The 17,884-nt window shown below is 38.0% G+C and overlaps 1 protein-coding gene across 2 annotated transcripts; it reads right to left on the bottom strand.

The window, feature by feature from the left end:
• Nucleotides 1–1,926: 1,926 nt before the first annotated feature.
• On the bottom strand, nt 1,927–16,492 carry LOC125801479 (zinc finger protein 239-like). Of its 2 annotated transcripts, none has more exons than XM_049478257.1 (3): nt 16,432–16,492; nt 15,554–15,650; nt 1,927–3,182 (listed from the first exon to the last, which is right to left on the bottom strand). In XM_049478257.1, the coding sequence occupies exon 3, from the start codon at nt 3,061–3,063 to the stop codon at nt 2,293–2,295; it is 771 nt and encodes a 256-aa protein (XP_049334214.1). In that variant the 5' UTR covers nt 3,064–3,182; nt 15,554–15,650; nt 16,432–16,492; the 3' UTR covers nt 1,927–2,292. The 2 variants fall into 2 exon arrangements, with proteins under 2 accessions (XP_049334214.1, XP_049334215.1); XM_049478258.1 differs by lacking the exon at nt 16,432–16,492 and adding an exon at nt 16,003–16,423.
• Nucleotides 16,493–17,884: the final 1,392 nt, after the last annotated feature.

The raw sequence follows: 17,884 nt of genomic DNA, 5'->3' as shown, positions 1-17,884 counted from the left end.
CTGACTGAACCATAGACCAATGAGAAAACCAGTAGAGCAGGGGTGTCAAACTCATTTTGGCTGAGGGCCACATTGGCATATTGGCTGTCCTCTGAGGGCCAGATGTAACTTATAAATGTAATAAAATGTAATCAAATGTAATATAAAATGAATGTAATTACTCCTTAATGTTAAATAACTCTCAATATACTATTTATTCAATCAAATATTACAGTTGCATGGAAAAAATGTTTGCTTGTTGCTCTATTAACATAAATCCTTTTAATTTGTCATGTTATGAAATCCAAAAACTCCATCAATCAAGAACCAAACTAGTCAAGTGAATAGGAATGACATTAAATACAAGTTATATTAACTTTAATCAAAACGTTTGATACTGAAATAAGGCTTAATAAATATAAAATTAAAAATTGTGAGCTGTTAAGAACATGTGATAGATTTAGCATTTCCTCAGATTTAGCAGTTCCTCATATAACCACTAGTCGGAGCTGCAGCAGCAGCAGCACAAGCCCGCAGTCTTTACTGAGTCAGAGCTACAGCCCAGCCACGGGCTACAGGGCTCAGCTGAGCCAGTCTGGAGCGTTTTTACAGTTTTTAAAATTCTTCTGTGTAGAAAATAAAGATTTTAACCCCACTAACCGAATAATACAGCTCTCTACAGTTCATCTTTCAGCCCAAGCAGCTAATAGCAGCAGTTTAGCGCAGCCGTCACGGAGTCACTGCTGGGATTACATTATAAACAGGTCAGTTAGCGCGCTGCTAACCTCAGGATGTTTATAACTACGGAGTTTAGTGAACACACCACGGCTGCAAGGTTAGACTGTTGAAGGCTACTGAAGACTATTAAAGGCTATTAGGGGGTATTGAAAGGGTTATTGGGGGCAGAAATCAGTAAAGGCTGGTTAGATAAGTGATTCACGTCCTCGTCCTTTGCTGAGGTGAAACTGACTAGCGCTGTCACAGTGATGTTTATTAACGTCATTAAAACAGATTTTGTCAGCTATTGTCTTATAAATATTTACACAGAACTTATATCTCTCCTAACAAGCGTTTATTTTGGTCAGTAACACTCTTCGTAACACAAAAGGCATACCGGTCTTTCGCCTTGAAGCACAGCCCTCCGTCTGCATCAGCTTCTCTTTTTCTGGACATTATGGGATAAACGTTTGTATGTCTCAATTCCACCCGCGAAGTTACGCCTTCCCTCCGGCAGGGTTTCCACATCAATGACTACACTGCCGTGTAGTGGCAGTAAGCCGTAACTTCACGGGTAATACAATCGACAAGCATTGTGGGAAATGTAGTTTTTGGTCAAAGAACGCTTCTGACCTATTTATTATAGACACTAAGATCTTACACGCTCTCGCTTGGATGTGGCCACATTTGGCCCGCGGGCCTTGTGTTTGACACATGTGCAGTAGAGGGAATCAAGGATCCTGCAGTCGTACTGCTGCATAGCCTGCTGAGTGTTGCTTTCAGTATGGAAACTACAGCTAGACCGTTTTTTTTTTTTTTTTTTTTTTTTAAACTCTGAAAAGGATTTTGTTGGCCTTTTGTTGCAAGCTAAGAATATTCTCTACTCCTAAGAATACTCTACTCCTTTAAACTACGACATCTAAATTTTAAAAGACGTAATGCTAATCTAACATCTGGAGCAAACACTGGCAGTGCCCTCGCTCCAACTACAAACTACAAACGTGGAGTGGAGGAAAAAATAAAGAAAGTTTTTATATGTAAACAATTGAGAATGTGTTAAGGCTGTAAATGACATAAGTTGACCAAATGATCATTTCCTACTTATGGCAAAGCATATTCAATTTTTAAACCTAAAAATGTCCCAGAATGATAAAATCCTCACTTTTGTTTATTATTAGTTCTAAAGCTAATGCTGAGATTTAATATACGATTTTACTCTGAGCTAGCATCATCGCTTTACTATTTATTCAGCATATCACTGAAAAAATTGTAAAAATGTATGTTCCTAGTTTATGCTGTTAGTGGTACCATTTATGATTCTGTGTGTAAAAACTTCTTAAAACACAACACTAAGTGTTGAAGAGCTCTGCAGGCATTAACTAATGTAGGTATACAAACAAACATAAAAACACAGCATGAAATTCAGTAAACATCATCTCTGGATAAGATTCATTTTTCTGAACCTGTAAAAAGCCATTTTTAAATTTAGTTCTTGTAACAGAGTGAAGATTTTGTGCATGATGAGGTGTTTTTGGCTGTCTGAAAGATTTAAGGTTTGCATTTTTTATGGCAGAGGAACAGATTTGGGATACTTTTCTATCTTTTGTGAATGCACTGATGTAATATAAGTTCACTCTGTAAAGTAAAACCCTTCCCACAGTCTGAACAGTGATACGGTTTCTCTCCTGTGTGAATGCGCTGATGCAGTTTGAGATTACTCTGTTTAGTAAAACTCTTTCCACAGTCTGAGCAGTGATACGGTTTCTCTCCTGTGTGAATGCGCTGGTGTATTTTGAGAGTACTCTGTGTAGTAAAACACTTATCACAGTCTGAGCAGTAATACGGTTTCTCTCCTGTGTGAATGCGCTGGTGATTTTTGAGATGACTCTGTTCAGTAAAACTCTTCCCACAGTCGAAACAGTAATACGGTTTCTCTCCTGTGTGAATGCGCTGGTGTTTTTTGAGAGTACTCTGTTCAGTAAAACTCTTCCCACAGTCGAAACAGTAATACGGTTTCTCTCCTGTGTGAATGCGCTGGTGTTTTTTGAGATGACTCTGTTGATTAAAACTCTTTCCACAGTCTGAGCAGTGATACGGTTTCTCTCCTGTGTGAATGCGCTGGTGTTTTTTGAGATGACTCTGTTGAGTAAAACTCTTCCCACAGTCTGAGCAGTGATACGGTTTCTCTCCTGTGTGAATGCGCTGGTGTTTTTTGAGATCACTCTGTTGATTAAAACTCTTTCCACAGTCTGAGCAGTGATGTGGTTTCTCTCCTGTGTGAATGCGCTGGTGTTTTTTGAGATCACTCTGTTTAGTAAAACTCTTGACAGAGTGCTGATGTTCCTCCATGTTGGGACTTGGCTCCATCTGTCTGTGAAATGTAGCAAACAATTTCTGCGTTTTCAGGAGATTCTTCTGGATGGCGTGTGCTTCACCTCTTTCAGCAGTTTAACACTGTTCTTTATTAAATATCCTGGTTGTTTATTCTGGAAAAACAAAGAAAAAAAATTTTGTGTATTAAAATAAAAGCAGGTCAATTAACCAAAAAGAATTACCTACATTAGTTACACTATATGGAGAAAAATACTGGGACACCTTCATACTACAATAAAGGCTTCAGTACTTTTATCCCATTATAAATTCATAGACATTTTAATATGTAGTTGTATCTTGACTGTCAGCAGGCTGCAGCTGCAAAATGTATGTAGCAGAAACACTGCTGCTGTCCAGCACTGAATACAGTGTTATACTACTACTTTAGTATCACACTTTACACTATAATCCATACTACTAAAACTTGAAGCTCAGCTGCGCTCCGGTCCACACCTAGAACCTCCCGCTATGAAGCCGAGCGGAGCGCAGTGCGGCCGAACCGAGTTCCTCGATTAGGCTCGGCCCTGATGCAGAATTTGAGATTTTAGCACCCCTGATGCTTCCACAAGTGATTAAACAGGAGAGATAGTTGAGGGAGGCAGGTCTAATTCAGTAGTTCGGCTTTCAAAGGTCAGATAAACTTCAGCTTGCTCCCAATTGTGCCGGAAAGTGGAGGTGACTAGCAACGGTAATGCATCTAATCTGTTCCACCACCTCAAGCAGTTTCACTACACACAATATCTTCCTTATTCTGGCTGAAGCACTTATGTAGTTTATGTTGTATCTAAGTTATTTCTAGTTGATATAGGTTTGTTTATTTGACGGTGATATCGTGTTCCTTTTATATAAATGAAGGCTTTCTGCATTCTTTATCCTGGATGAGGCACTTTTGTTTTGATCTGTTAAATATGTTTACAAAAGGATAAGAAGCTCTGCCTCTGTTGTAATGTAAAGTTATTTATATTGGTAAAAGGTAAATAGGTTATTGGTTTGTGTTTGACAGAGATGTCATGTTTTTATATTGCTACATGCAAATAAAGGTGAGCATTAATTCATTCTGACCATTTTTTATTTCTAAAGTATTATACAGTTTTTTTATGAGAGGAGGCTTTAAAGACAGTAATAGGTACAGATTTCCATTGCAGGGATTCCTAACAGTTTTTCTGAGGCCTTCCAAATATTTATATCGATATCGAAATTATATTGTATCGACCGAAATTAAGGAATGTATCGTGATATAAATTTTGGCCATATCGTCCAGCACTAGCTGTAAATATGTTATACTGCTCTAACAAAGTGTATCTCATTTTATCTTATAAATATCTTTGTAATTTTCTGACTTGCAGTATATCTCTACCCCTCACCTTTTATAATCAATATTTAGTTTTTCAATACAATAATTTCAGTGACCGGAAGCAGAAAAAGCCTGTATTAAATGTATATGCTTGATGAAGAGTCTCGACCTACCCCTTCCTGTTTTTATGTTCTAGAAATTAGATAATATTACTTTTTTTATTCAGGTGTAGGACAATTTATGGGATAATTTATCTGCATACAATCACAGCTCCAGAAATGACATTAATCTGTTTTAATAAGGCAGTATGCCATAAATATCGTAAGAAATAATGTTGCCAATATTTTTGAACATCATGAACTATATTACCCTGAAATATGGAGCCATATCACCCACCCCTAATTATCACATTCAGGGTAGTACTTTCTTGCTGTTTTAAGCAAAAGAAAAATTCACACTGTTTTCATTTCCTATTATATATCTTCTAGAGACATTTTATATATGTTTATGTCCAGTATAATTTATTTTACTTTAATCCTGCATATATGGAGTGCATTATTACCCAGCAAAAAGCTACACATCGGCCCTTCGTGGGCTAAGTGCGGGCACTGTGGGCAGGGGCTAGCCCATTAAAATTCCAAACAGGCCCAACATGGGTTTTCTGTGGGCAGCCTGTTCATTGGCTGGCCCACTCAAATCCTATAAAAGGCCGCTGTGGGCTAGCCTAAACTGGTCCAGTGCATTAATGCCCCTGTAGGCCCAGTGTGGGAATTATTTGGACAGCCAACACTTTGATGTGCCCACACAAATCCCAGGCAGGCCCACTGTGGGTCAGCCCACATTCAGCCTGCACCATTTCACACCCTGAAGGGCAAGTGTGGGTTATATGTGGGCAACCCACATTCTGGCATGCCCACACAAATCCCATGCAGAGCCAGTGTGGGTCAGCCCAAATTCAGCCTGCACCATTTCATACCCGGTATGGGTTATATGTCGGCAACCTGCACTTTGGCATGTGCACACAAATCTCATGCAGGGCCACTGTGGGTCAGCCCTAATTCAGCCTGCACCATTTACACACTGTAGGCATTGTGGGTTATATGTGGGCAACACGCACACATATGTGAGCATGCCCACACAAATCCTATGCTAGGTTACTCTGGGTCAGCCCAAATTTACCATACAATATTTTACAATCTGAAAGTTTGTGTCATAACAAGTTCATATGAAGGGTATCTGAATATTTTTTATTGTTTTTGTCTGTGAGAGCTAGGTAGATTAGCTAGCTTAGTGGATAGGAGCAACACTGTGTGAAATGTATTATCAGCTCTGAAAGATTTTCTAAACCAAAAGTGGAGAAAAATCAAGGTACCACAGCAGAGTTGTGCAGAGACCTTTGGAGGGACACACACACACACACATAGTAACATCTCATATTTTTCAAGACATATACTGTATAGCTATACATTTTTATTTATAAAAATATTTTTATTTAATATTTTGGATAGCTACGAATTTGCTCCATGGTGCTGATTCATAATCTCACCTTTATTATTGGTAGTGCTGATAATAAATAAATAAAAATATTAAATTATAAATGTTTTTGTGCTTGACTATACACTTTGTGTAAGCCAGCAAGGTTATAAAAGTTACATATTTTTTATTTTTGCATGTGATATTTAATTGTGAGGATCATGTAACCAACGCTGTTAAGTAAGTTAACTTTATATCCAAGTATGTCAACAATAACCAGCTAAGGGAACAATGGCTTGCTAAGGGAAATATGAAGGGAAATGGAAAATGGAAAGATATCCACTTAAGCTAAGGGAAAGATAGCCAGTTAAGCTAAGGGAAAGATATCCAGTTAAGCTAAGGGAAAGATAGCCAGTTAAGCTAAGGGAAAGATAGCCAGTTAAGCTAAGGGAAAGATAGCCAGTTAAGCTAAGGGAAAAATAACCAGTTAAGCTAAGGGAAAGATATCCAGCTAAGCTAACGGAAATATAGCCAGTTAAGCTAAGGGAAAGATAGCCAGTTAAGCTAAGGGAAAGATAGCCAGTAAAGCTAAGGGAAAGATAGCCAGTTAAGCTAAGGGAAAAATAACCAGTTAAGCTAAGGGAAAGATATCCAGCTAAGCTAACGGAAATATAGCCAGTTAAGCTAAGGGAAAGATAGCCAGTTAAGCTAAGGGAAAAATAGCCAGTTAAGCTAAGGGAAAAATAGCCAGTTAAGCTAAGGGAAAGATAGCCAGTTAAGCTAACGGAAAGCTAGCCAGTTAAGCTAAGGGAAAGATAGCCAGTTAAGCTAATGCAAAGATAGCCAGTCAAGCTAAGGGAAAGATATTCAGTTAAGCTAATGCAAAGATAGCCAGTTAAGCTAAGGGAAAGATATCATTTTAAAAAGTTTTGGTATTTTTGTGAATCTGATATCCTGATATCGGCCACCTCACATGTTTATAGAATGTAACTACCAGTCACACACAGTGACTGTAAAGGCTATTTATGTTTCACCATGAATAGCCTGAAGAAATTCAAATTCAAATAACTATCACTATATAAGAATCACTGTAATCAAATACAGTCTGCAAATTTCTCTAAAATTAAGCATTGTACATGAAAAGACACTAACAGATGTAGTATTTACCTGACTGCATTCTCATATCTCTATGGGTCTGTCCCAAAACCTAGGGAGCTCTCTACATAGGCACTGACTACGTAGACAGCTGTTTAACTAGACAGCGTTCTAACCGCCATCCAGCCTTATAAGACACTTTATTGGGACTCTCTAGTTAGGCAGCGACTGCGTCACGACTTGGCCCCGCCCACAGCACGCGCCCACTATTTACTTACCTCAGCCGCGGGAACCACCTCATCACCCTACCGGCATTATGGACGAACCTCTTGCCGTTTTTATTGCATTTTTTATAGTTTTTGCGCTGGAGGAAGAGCGACAGAGACGTGAGAGCCGACGTGCTGCAGCCAGACGCCGACATTTAAGAAGAAGAGCGCTGATTTCTGCACTTGAACAGGTAAGATCTGCTCAGATTTTCTCTGAGGTAAAAACTTTTCTCTCATACACTGAGGTAAAACTTTTCTCTCATACACTGAGGTAAAAACTTTTCTCTCATACACTGAGGTAAAACTTTTCTCTCATACACTGAGGTAAAAAATTTTCTCTCATACACTGAGGTAAAAACTTTTCTCTCATACACTGAGGTAAAAACTTTTCTCTCATACACTGAGGTAAAAACTTTTCTCTCATACACTGAGGTAAAAACTTTTCTCTCATACACTGAGGTAAAAACTTTTCTCTCATACACTGAGGTAAAAACTTTTCTCTCATACACTGAGGTAAAAATTCAACTATTAAAGCTTCCCCCACCCCCCAATTATTTAACTGTAAAAGCTATAGTATTTTATAAACAATTAGCTAACTAAGCCATTATTATTATTATTATTAATAATAATAATTATTATTATAATTATTATAACAATATGTACATAACACTAAGAAGCATACCTACATTGTTTATTTAATACAATTATATTGATTAGATAGTTATATAATCAAGTATATAATCAAGTATATAATATATAATCAAGCTGATACAGCATTCAATTAATTGAAAATTGTGGGGGAAAAAAGTTGATATGCAGACAGACAAATGCTGTCTTTTAAGCATGAAAGGTATGTTTAAAGGATAGCATTAATCTGTTTTTGCAAATACACGTTTTATTTTATGCTAACTTCAAAGTGATACAACTATACACATGCAGACAATTAATTTATTAACAATAAATAAATAGAACCTGTGTGAACAGTTAATTTACAAAACAGATGTGTTATTCTTTAAACACACACACACACACACACACACACACACACACAGGTAAATAAATAAATAAATAAATACACGAACAGCATATATATAATCAATTTTTCATTTCTTGCAGGGAGAAAGACCTTCAAGATACTGTGCTCTGAACAGAAGTGTACCACTTTTGAGGATATTTCTGGACGACACCCAAGACACCAAGCCTGACTTTCGCCTGAACCGTGAATCCCTGAAAGTGCTTTTTCAACTTATCAAGCACGAAGGCACCCATGGTTGGGGGGGGGCAATTGAGGTGTTAGTTTTTCTTTTTTGGTTGGCCTGTGGCACATCGTACCGCGTTGTTTCCCGTGCTTTTGCTATGCCCCGTTCTACAGTGCACCGTGTAATTCACAGAGTGGCCAGTGAAATGCGGCAAATCCTACCCAAAGTTATCCGGCACCCAAAACCCGAAGAACTGCAGAGCATCTCTGATGGCTTTGTGAGGCTGGGAAACCATACAGCTTTTCACTCTGTAGTGGGTGCCATAGATGGGTGCCATGTGCGAATCAAAGCCCCTGGAGAACCTGATGCACAGTGCTACAGAAACCGGAAGCTCTACCCCTCTGTGCAATTTCAGGCTGTCTGTGACCACCAGGCAAAGTTTCTGGATGTTTTTATTGGCTTTCCTGGCTCAGTACATGATGCACGGGTGCTCCGTCACAGCACTCTGTATCGGCAGGCCACTTTCCCACCCAGAGGCTACATGATACTTGGTGATGGTGGGTACCCATGCATCTCTCAGCCCATAGCCCTCATCACTCCATACAAGAAGCCTGTCAGAGGAGAAGAGAGGGTGGCCTTCAACAGGCATCATGCAAGGGCACGTTCTATAATTGAGCGTGCTTTTGGGATGCTGAAGACCAGATGGAGGTCAATTTTCCTGCATGCCCAAGAGGTAAATCCAAGGTTTGTGCCAGAGGTGATTGCTGCCTGTGTCACTCTGCACAACATCTGCATGGGAGCGGGAGATATTGTACAGCCTGAGGAGGAAGCAGATGAAGATGAGGAAGCTGATGTGCAGGAAGAAGACATCACAGCTGTCAGTGGCCACCAATTACGGGAGCAACTTTGTGCCAACATTGCTGGTGTCCAGTGATTTTATCAAACTGGAAACAAATAGATCAGTTCGGTTTTCATTAACTGTTACATTTGCACTGTAAATATTTTTTATGTAAATATTGTACATGCCTCATTCATTTTTGTTTAATGTTCTAGTTTAAAATGTCTTATTCCATTGTCTTATTTGTGCTACTTTAAACCAGTTCACTTGTTCTACTCACTGTTAATATTAGTCTTGTTCTGTTAGTGTGTTTAGAATAAAAAAATGCAAACACTTCAAGAGTATGAATTTCAGCAAGTGTTAATATACAACGAACAACCCATTAAGTAAATTTCGGTATAGAATACCTGCATTAGATTACCATGACTGCTTTAAAAAAAAAAAACATAAAAAAAAACACACACACAAATGACAGTTCTTAAAACAGCAACTTTAATTTTTGAATATGCATGAATAAATTAGTTAATTTTGTTAACAAGCTTTTCTAAGAGGTTATACAAGCGGTCTGACCGCTCCTGCTCTGCTCTCTCTTGCCTCTCTTCTCTCTCCCTCTCTCTCTCCATGTCCTCTCGCAGGAGGTCAAGAAGAGTTCCCTGCCGCTTCCTTCCTCTCTGCTCAGACAACGGGGATGCCACAACAGAAGATGGCCCTGGTTCCTCCTCATTAGATGAGGCTATTAGCAAAGGTGGTGTGACCGATGGTCGATGGCCAAGAGCCTCATCCATGAGGCTGAACCAGGGCCAAGTAGCTGCAGTGGCTTCCCCATTGTCTGTCCCACTCCCTGAAGGCGGACACTTCAGCTCCTAAAATAAAATTAAACCTGTAATCTAACCTCAATCTGCTATCCTCTCTAACTGAATTATACTTTAACATTAACAATTATTAACATATGTAAACTACACTAAAATCAGTACATAAAAATCTATAAAATACATGTTCATTATTCTACACAATTTCAGGTTAATCTTTGAACTTACTTTGTACTTTTTTTTTAGATTGTCCCATTTTTTTCTGGCTTGTTGGGGCGTAACTTTGTCCGCAAGCCCCAATTCCAGAAGAATAGTCCTGTCAAAGAACAAACAAAAACAAATTATGGCATTAAGATGCTTTGTAGTTCAGGAAAATATTTTGCAATATCTACCTACATTTTTTATTAGTTTAGAAAGATACCTAAATGCATGAATGTATAACTTAAGCAATTATTAGCTTAATATTAGCTTAGTTATACTGTAACTGACAATGCATTAGTTACGTATTAACTATTTAGTTTTCTAAAGCAGGCTTTCTGTCAATTTATTTGCCACAAACCTATTGTTTTATTACTGTAATCATAAGCAGTTAGCTAGCTGGTTGGATTAATGTATCAAAGTGTAACAGCTGCATCATTTAAGATGCAATATGATAAGAATATATTATCGTTAAATAACTAACTAGTTTAGCTAAAATAAGGTCTTACTTCCAAGCTGAGAGAGCGGAGTTTTTCTCCCCAGTGAAGAGCCTCTCCTTCTCTATGCGAGCCTTTATAAAGGCTTCTATTGCTGATCTGCTCCCTAAAAGAGTGGAAGTAATTTGTATATCTGAACACTGGCTATCACGTTAAACAGCCCACATACAGATCGTATAAACCCGACAGGTCTAACTAACTATACAGAAAGGGTTAACTGAGTTAACTAATAAAATATTACGGCGACTGATAAAAAAAAGCGCTGAATATCGCCAGTGAGGCTACTTAGCTATTGAGCTAACAGGCTAGTTAGCATCAGCCCATCTAAAACAATGCACTGGCGCTTCAAAACCCGCTAGCATAAATGCTAACACCTCGATATATAAAAAACTGGAAAACGGCCACCAACTAACCAAAACTACAAATAAAACGCTAATTTATGTTATTTTATGCCAAGAAAACTCATGAAACACCACACTTACGCTATAAAAACTTAAATAACTTACATTTGAAAATGACTTCGCCGCTGGCCGATCCACTTCCGTCCGCCATGATGGAAGAAGTTGAGCTACGCTGTGCTGCCCGCGCTGCATCATGGGATTGCCTCACCGGCTGAGGAAGGGTCTAATGCTCTCTTATTACAGGGTCAGAATAAGGTATCTTAGTAGACAGCATTTTAAGGTATCTAAGAATTGGGACAGCCTACTTCTCGGGAACGCGCATCCCATGACGTAAGAAGCTGTCTATGTAGAGAGCTCCCTAGGTTTTGGGACAGACCCTATATTATCATTTTAAGAGGCCGTGAGAAGATCAATCATGCCACCACCAAAGGATGCAGAGATCGAGCAGGTTGCAAAGGTTTGGCATTGGAATGCACGGGACCATTCAGGTGGACGGAAGCATCGTCTCATGCAGTCTCTTCAAAAAAATAGTTAATTTATGATCTATGCTATATTAATGCATAAACAATATTCATTTTTGATATTATGATTAACTATATCTGTTCTATTTATGTAAAGTACATCTATTTTCTCCTTCATTATTATTGCTGTGAGATAAAAACCTTAATGCAAAAACTAATGTTATATTCAATTAGAATTTTTTTTTACTGGTTTGATTGGGATGACATTTTGGTTCCAAGTCTACAAGCAAGAGGAATAAAATTAATAATAGAGATCAGGGGTGGGTTTCCTGAAAGCTTCGTAACGCTAAGAACTTCGTTAACTCGTACTTAAGATTGATCGTTAATTAAAGAGTGTTTCCCAAACCCGTGCGTAACTAAAGTACTACGTAAACTCGCTCGCAGATTAACGAGTGCCCTGACCCACTCGTTATTCTTAAGAGCTTCTTTAAGGGATCTCTACTTGCAGTTCAGCACCTTAAACACCAGGGACCGCCAATTTTGAGGGAGAAAAATTATAGTTTCCCTGGTTAAAGCAATTATATTATGTTACTATTAATTATAATCAATTATATAATATATATAATTATTATTATAATAATGAATATTATATTATATTATATTATATTATATTATATTATATTATTTGACGTGTCTGCGGGTGCTCCGGTTTCCTCCCACAGTCCAAAGTTCAGGCTAATTGGATGTCGGATAAAAATTGCCCCTTAGGTGTGAGTGTGTGAGTGGATGTGCCTGTGTGTCTGTCTGCCCTGCGATGGATTGGCGGCCTGTCCAGGGTGTATACTGCCTTCCCCCCGATGCCGGCTGGTATAGACTCCAGCCAGTGAGTGAATGAGTTATATTATATTATATTATATTATATTATATTATATTATAATGCCAACTTTCTCTGTGTAGTCTGACTGGGCATACTGGAATTGACCAATCAAACCCATAAATTATTAAAATCCAGATTCCTGCAGATGATGCTCACGGTCTAAGCAAAGCTGCAAAGTCACCAAGTCCGTGGATTCTGTAATCAGGCTGTTATGTGGCATACACACACTTATATACACTTCCCACCAGCCCGGGAATTACAGCACAATACAGTATATTTCCATGCTATTGGGAAAATCCCTGGTACTGTAGGTCCGGTGCAGGGGACGCCTGCAGTGTCTTTACTCACACCTACACGTATTGTAAAGGGTATCGGTGAATGTGCAGGTAATATTTAATATTATTCTTTATTTAGGTGCTTCTAACCAACATTGTGGCCGTTCATCTGGGCAAACTCTGGGGTGTGTCAGCTCGCAAATATATAAATACCAGTCAAAAGTTGACACGTTCTCATTTTTTATTTATTTATTTTTTTTACATTGTCGATTAATATTAAAACTATGAAAACAATTAATTGACGCATATGGAATTATCTAGTTAACAAAGAGGTGCATGGCCTTCAAAATCCCCTGACCTAAACCCAACTGAGATGTTGATTTAGGATGAGCTGGAGCTTTACAGAGTGTGTGTGTGTGTGTGTGTGTATATATATATATATATATATATATATATATATATACACACACACACACCGGAACATACGTATATGTATTATTATATTATTTTTATATTATTAATAATTATAATAATAATAAATTAATATTATTATCAATATTACTATTAATAATATTAGTACAATATCTATTAATATAATATATATGTATATTAACAATAATAGTTTTTAAAAAAGTTTAATGTTTATTAAACATTTATATATAAACATATGACTTATTTATTTAGCCATATGTATCTGTAGGAGTATTTTATTAATGCCAAAGTACATCCTTTTGTAATTTAAATTTCAAAATATGTATAATATTGATGATTACAACACTTTTTTACATTTTTAGGGTGTAATACTGAATAAATACTGCATAATAATCGATATGTGTGGATCGATTGAGTGCGCTGTTTCAGGGGAGGATTCAACAAAGACGTTCTTTAACCTCCTTTGTTAATTTTCACGTTGCGAAGCTCTTTGGGAAACACTCGCAGAACTGGCTCGTTCTTTACTCACGTCATTCGTTAGTTCGTTCGTTATTCGCTAAGGTTGATCGTTTTCGGGAAACCCACCCCAGAGGCTTTGTTCCAGTAGCAATAATAGTTTATTTATTATTCATCTACTACATCAGTCTAGTGCATTCAAGTATTTATTCAAGAATATGATTTGCTGTTTTTATTGATGTTTATATATATATATATATATATATATATATATATATATATATATATATATATATATATATATATATATATATATATTAATTTAAGTTGTATAATTCTTTGTTATTTTGTATTATGTTTGATATTTATATCATACTGTTTATTATAAATACTGTTTTTGCAAATGGAGATATTTATGCAGTACATGTTTATCTACATGCTAAAATATAAATTTGGGATTTAATTTACTTAAATAATGTTGTGTGTTGTTTATATTTCATACATGATACTTTGTAATAAATTAATTAATTTACTATACACTTTAAATTGTGTTATTTATTTAATTGTTTTACAGCCAGTTGCAAAAAATGTGCCAATAGCACAGCTTTAAATTTTCTTCCTTGAAAAGTGTTCTCTGTTCAATATTGCACAGTTCTAAAAATTTGGGGCCACAATTGGTTTTCCACTGAGGGCATGAGTCAGTGTGTGTGTGTGTGTGTGTGTGTGTGTGTGTGTTAGAGCTCTGCAAATCTCTGTTGGCCCAATGGGCCAATGCTTTGGTGTTGATTTTGCATAGAGGAGTAAATCTTCGCTGGCCAAATGTGGGCTGCCTGAAAAGGGCCCACGCCGTGGGGCCGACGCTATACTGGTGAGCAAATCTCCATTGGCCCAATGTGGGCTGCCTGAAATGGGCCGACGCCATGGTGCTGGTGCCGTCCCGATGAGCAAATCTCCGTTGGCCCTAAGTGGGCTGCCCATATGGGGGCGATACTGCACCGACGTGCAAATCCCCAATGGTTCGATTTGGGCTGCCCATATGGGGCCGATGGCGTGGGGCCGATACCGCACCGATGTGCAAGTCCCCAATGGCCCGATGTGGGCTGCCCATATGGGGCCGATGTGTTGGCCCTCATTGGCCCAGTGTGGGCATGTTTGCTGGGGTGCCTAGCCTAGCCTAGCCAAATCTAACCTAGCCTAGCCTAGCCTATCTGGCTACGTGCCTGTGTAATTACGTCATCACGCACAGACATAGCTCAGCTACGGAGACTGTGTTCAACTCTGGGGCGAGCTTACACCAGTAAAAAATGCCTGTCCGTGTAAATAATACATATCGATATACCACAAAAATGATGTCCCCATTATTGAAACATTATTGAAATACAGATATCAAATTATTGTCCAGGCCTAGAATAGAACAAGTCTTTCTTCATTCCACAGCTTTAATATCAAACCCAGTCACTTCCATCTGATCTATATAAATGCAGCACATCAGGATTTCCACATTTCTAATACTAATGTAAACCCAGACAGCGTGTGGTAAAATCCGAGACGGATCCTCACAATGGATCTGGTCCAAAGATCACTTTCACTACAGACTAATCCGATCCAGATTTTGAGCAAATCGTCACTTTTATGTTAAAAAATATGGACCATATTTTTTAACATAAATATGCAACCACCTAGCAACAGCATAATATCACTACAGCAACCACCTAATACTGTTCCTGTTACTGTTTGTTAAGCGTTTCTCTGTGTTTAAATACAGCACAGGGTTCTGACTCTGGTCCAGGAGAAACTCTGTTCTCAATATTTTAAAACTGTAAAATATGCAGATCACAGCTCCAGGATTAGAGCTGAAACCATTACAATACAAAACTACTTTACATATTAAACCCATCACTTAATTTACTCACTTTAGGACAGGAGGTCCTCCTCCACTGCTGGAGTTCTGAAGATCCATCATTTACTCTTCTTCATTCACACACAGCTGAACACTGCCGACACCGACCCCTGAGAACAGATCAGCCGTTACAATAAAACCTTTATTCTTACAATAATGACATTATCATCAGAACTGCATTAAACAAAACCTGATAAACTAACAAAACAAAACAAACAGAGAACGATACATAACAGTGTGATTTACCCTCATTACACATTATTCTACAGATTACAGAAACATTTACTGTTATTATAATGATTATAATTTAATTATTATTAGTAATATTACTGCATTACACAACATTATAAATATACACACTGTTCTATTATTATTAATATTATTATTATTATGTTACTGAATCAGAATAGAGAGATTATTTAAGTATAATATAAAACAGCAGGATTAAAAACACTAACACACCACGTGATCTTGAGCTCCGTTGCTCCCCCTGCTGGTTGAACAGCGCTACTGCATATAAACACGCCTTTATAGCAGTTCCGTGTTTTTATCTCCCCAACAGATCAAAGCCCACATTAAGCAGTAATGCGCTTTAAACAGCATAAACTACACTGTGATCAATAAATATCAATCTATATCTGCGCATTTCTCTTCAGTTTACAGCATTATTGATCTGTTACAGCTGATTGTTCTCCAGCCGGTCTGATCTAGACCAGGTCCAGGTCTGATCCAGGCCCGGTTCAGATCTCCATGCTGATCCTGGTTCTTCCAGTGGAATCGGACACTGAGCTGAGCTTAAAGAACCGGTTCTGGATCTGAGGAACCTTTAGAACCGGTTCTGACTTTAAGCTACACGGTTCTGTTCTACATTCTCTTCAGTTCTGAACTTACCGAGTGAATCCGGACTTCTGTTCTCTTCTAATGGCGGAGACTGAACTTACTTTCACTCTCTCCTTCGCTGCGTCACATCTCTCTCCCTCTAAGCCCCGCCCCCTGCTCTCTCTCAGCGAATAGACGCTGGGTGGGCGGAGCTACTGTTCGTTTTTGGCTATTGTCAGCCAATCATATCACAGGGCCGAATGGAATGTTTGACTTTATACACATTTTATAACGTTTTCATTAGTTTTTCATGATGATTCTGTTTTCCATAATTGCATTAAACAGCTTGAGCTCACTGTCATTATTTATTGAAGGGTTAAGTTGCAAAAGAGAACAATATTTCTGTCTGTGAGAGGACACAGCGTAGAAACTCCTCCCCCTTCAGCTATCAGCGCAGACTGGTTAACAGTAACTGCATGAATAATATATAAAATTAGGTTATATAAAAATATACAATATTTATAAAAGTATAAAACAGGAATCAAAACACATTTCACATTATATTATTTTCTAATATTCAGCAATACTGTTCAGGTTCAATACATATTAATTGGCACAAATATATAAATATATAAAAATAAAACTATTTTCTCAAAATGCAGATAAAACAAATTACCCAGTGGCTATATCACAATAAAAAGTTCATAATAGCTCATGGTGTACCAAATTTAATACAACCGACCATGCGGATAGAGCTTCAGCCTTTTTACATAACATTTACCACACAAAGAGGTGACATTTTAAGTGAAACGCTACATTCCAAAACTTATAATACACAGAATATAACATACCTGATTGCAAAAGAGAACTATATTTCATGTCAGTGAGAGGGCACAGCGTAGAAACTCCTGAGATAATATTTAAAAAAGCAAAATCTCACATTTTCAGTAGCTAGACCATGTAAACAGAGCGTTAGCTAGGTAGCTGAGACTAGCAAAGTGACTAGCTTTAACCCCCCCTCGATATAAAGATTTCTGGTTAAATTGTAATCTCTCTCTCTTTCTCTCTCTTTCTTTTCCTCCTTTTCATGCTGTCCTCCGTTATGATTTCCTGCTTCCTATTGTTGTAATCAAGCTTCCAAGGACATAAAATCCAAGGCAACCCTCCTGGCACCTCCTGGCTTACGTGGAGGATGCTGAAATTCTCTGTCGGGTTTGTCAGTGGGGAGTGGCGGTGCACAGAAGATACTACTGTATCTGAAGAAAATTTTATTTATATTTACTTTGTATCTGAAGAAAACTGATTAACAGTTACTAATGGTATGTATGAAATGGATATAATGTACAAATTATTTGGATTTTTTAAATCAAAAAAGCAGCTGAGAAACAGCTGGGCCTTCCCACATCCCAGAATTCATCAGGGATCCAGGAGGTGGTGTAAAAGGAGAAGACCTGCCACGCCACCTATGGACCTTGCTGAACCGTCTGTGCACTGGGGTCGGCCGCTTCAAGTCTTCCTTAAAAGA

Source organism: Astyanax mexicanus, chromosome 4 (assembly GCF_023375975.1).
Source record: "Astyanax mexicanus isolate ESR-SI-001 chromosome 4, AstMex3_surface, whole genome shotgun sequence".
Taxonomy (NCBI): Eukaryota; Metazoa; Chordata; class Actinopteri; order Characiformes; family Acestrorhamphidae; genus Astyanax; species Astyanax mexicanus.
This window is presented reverse-complemented; position numbering and strand designations above follow the sequence as displayed.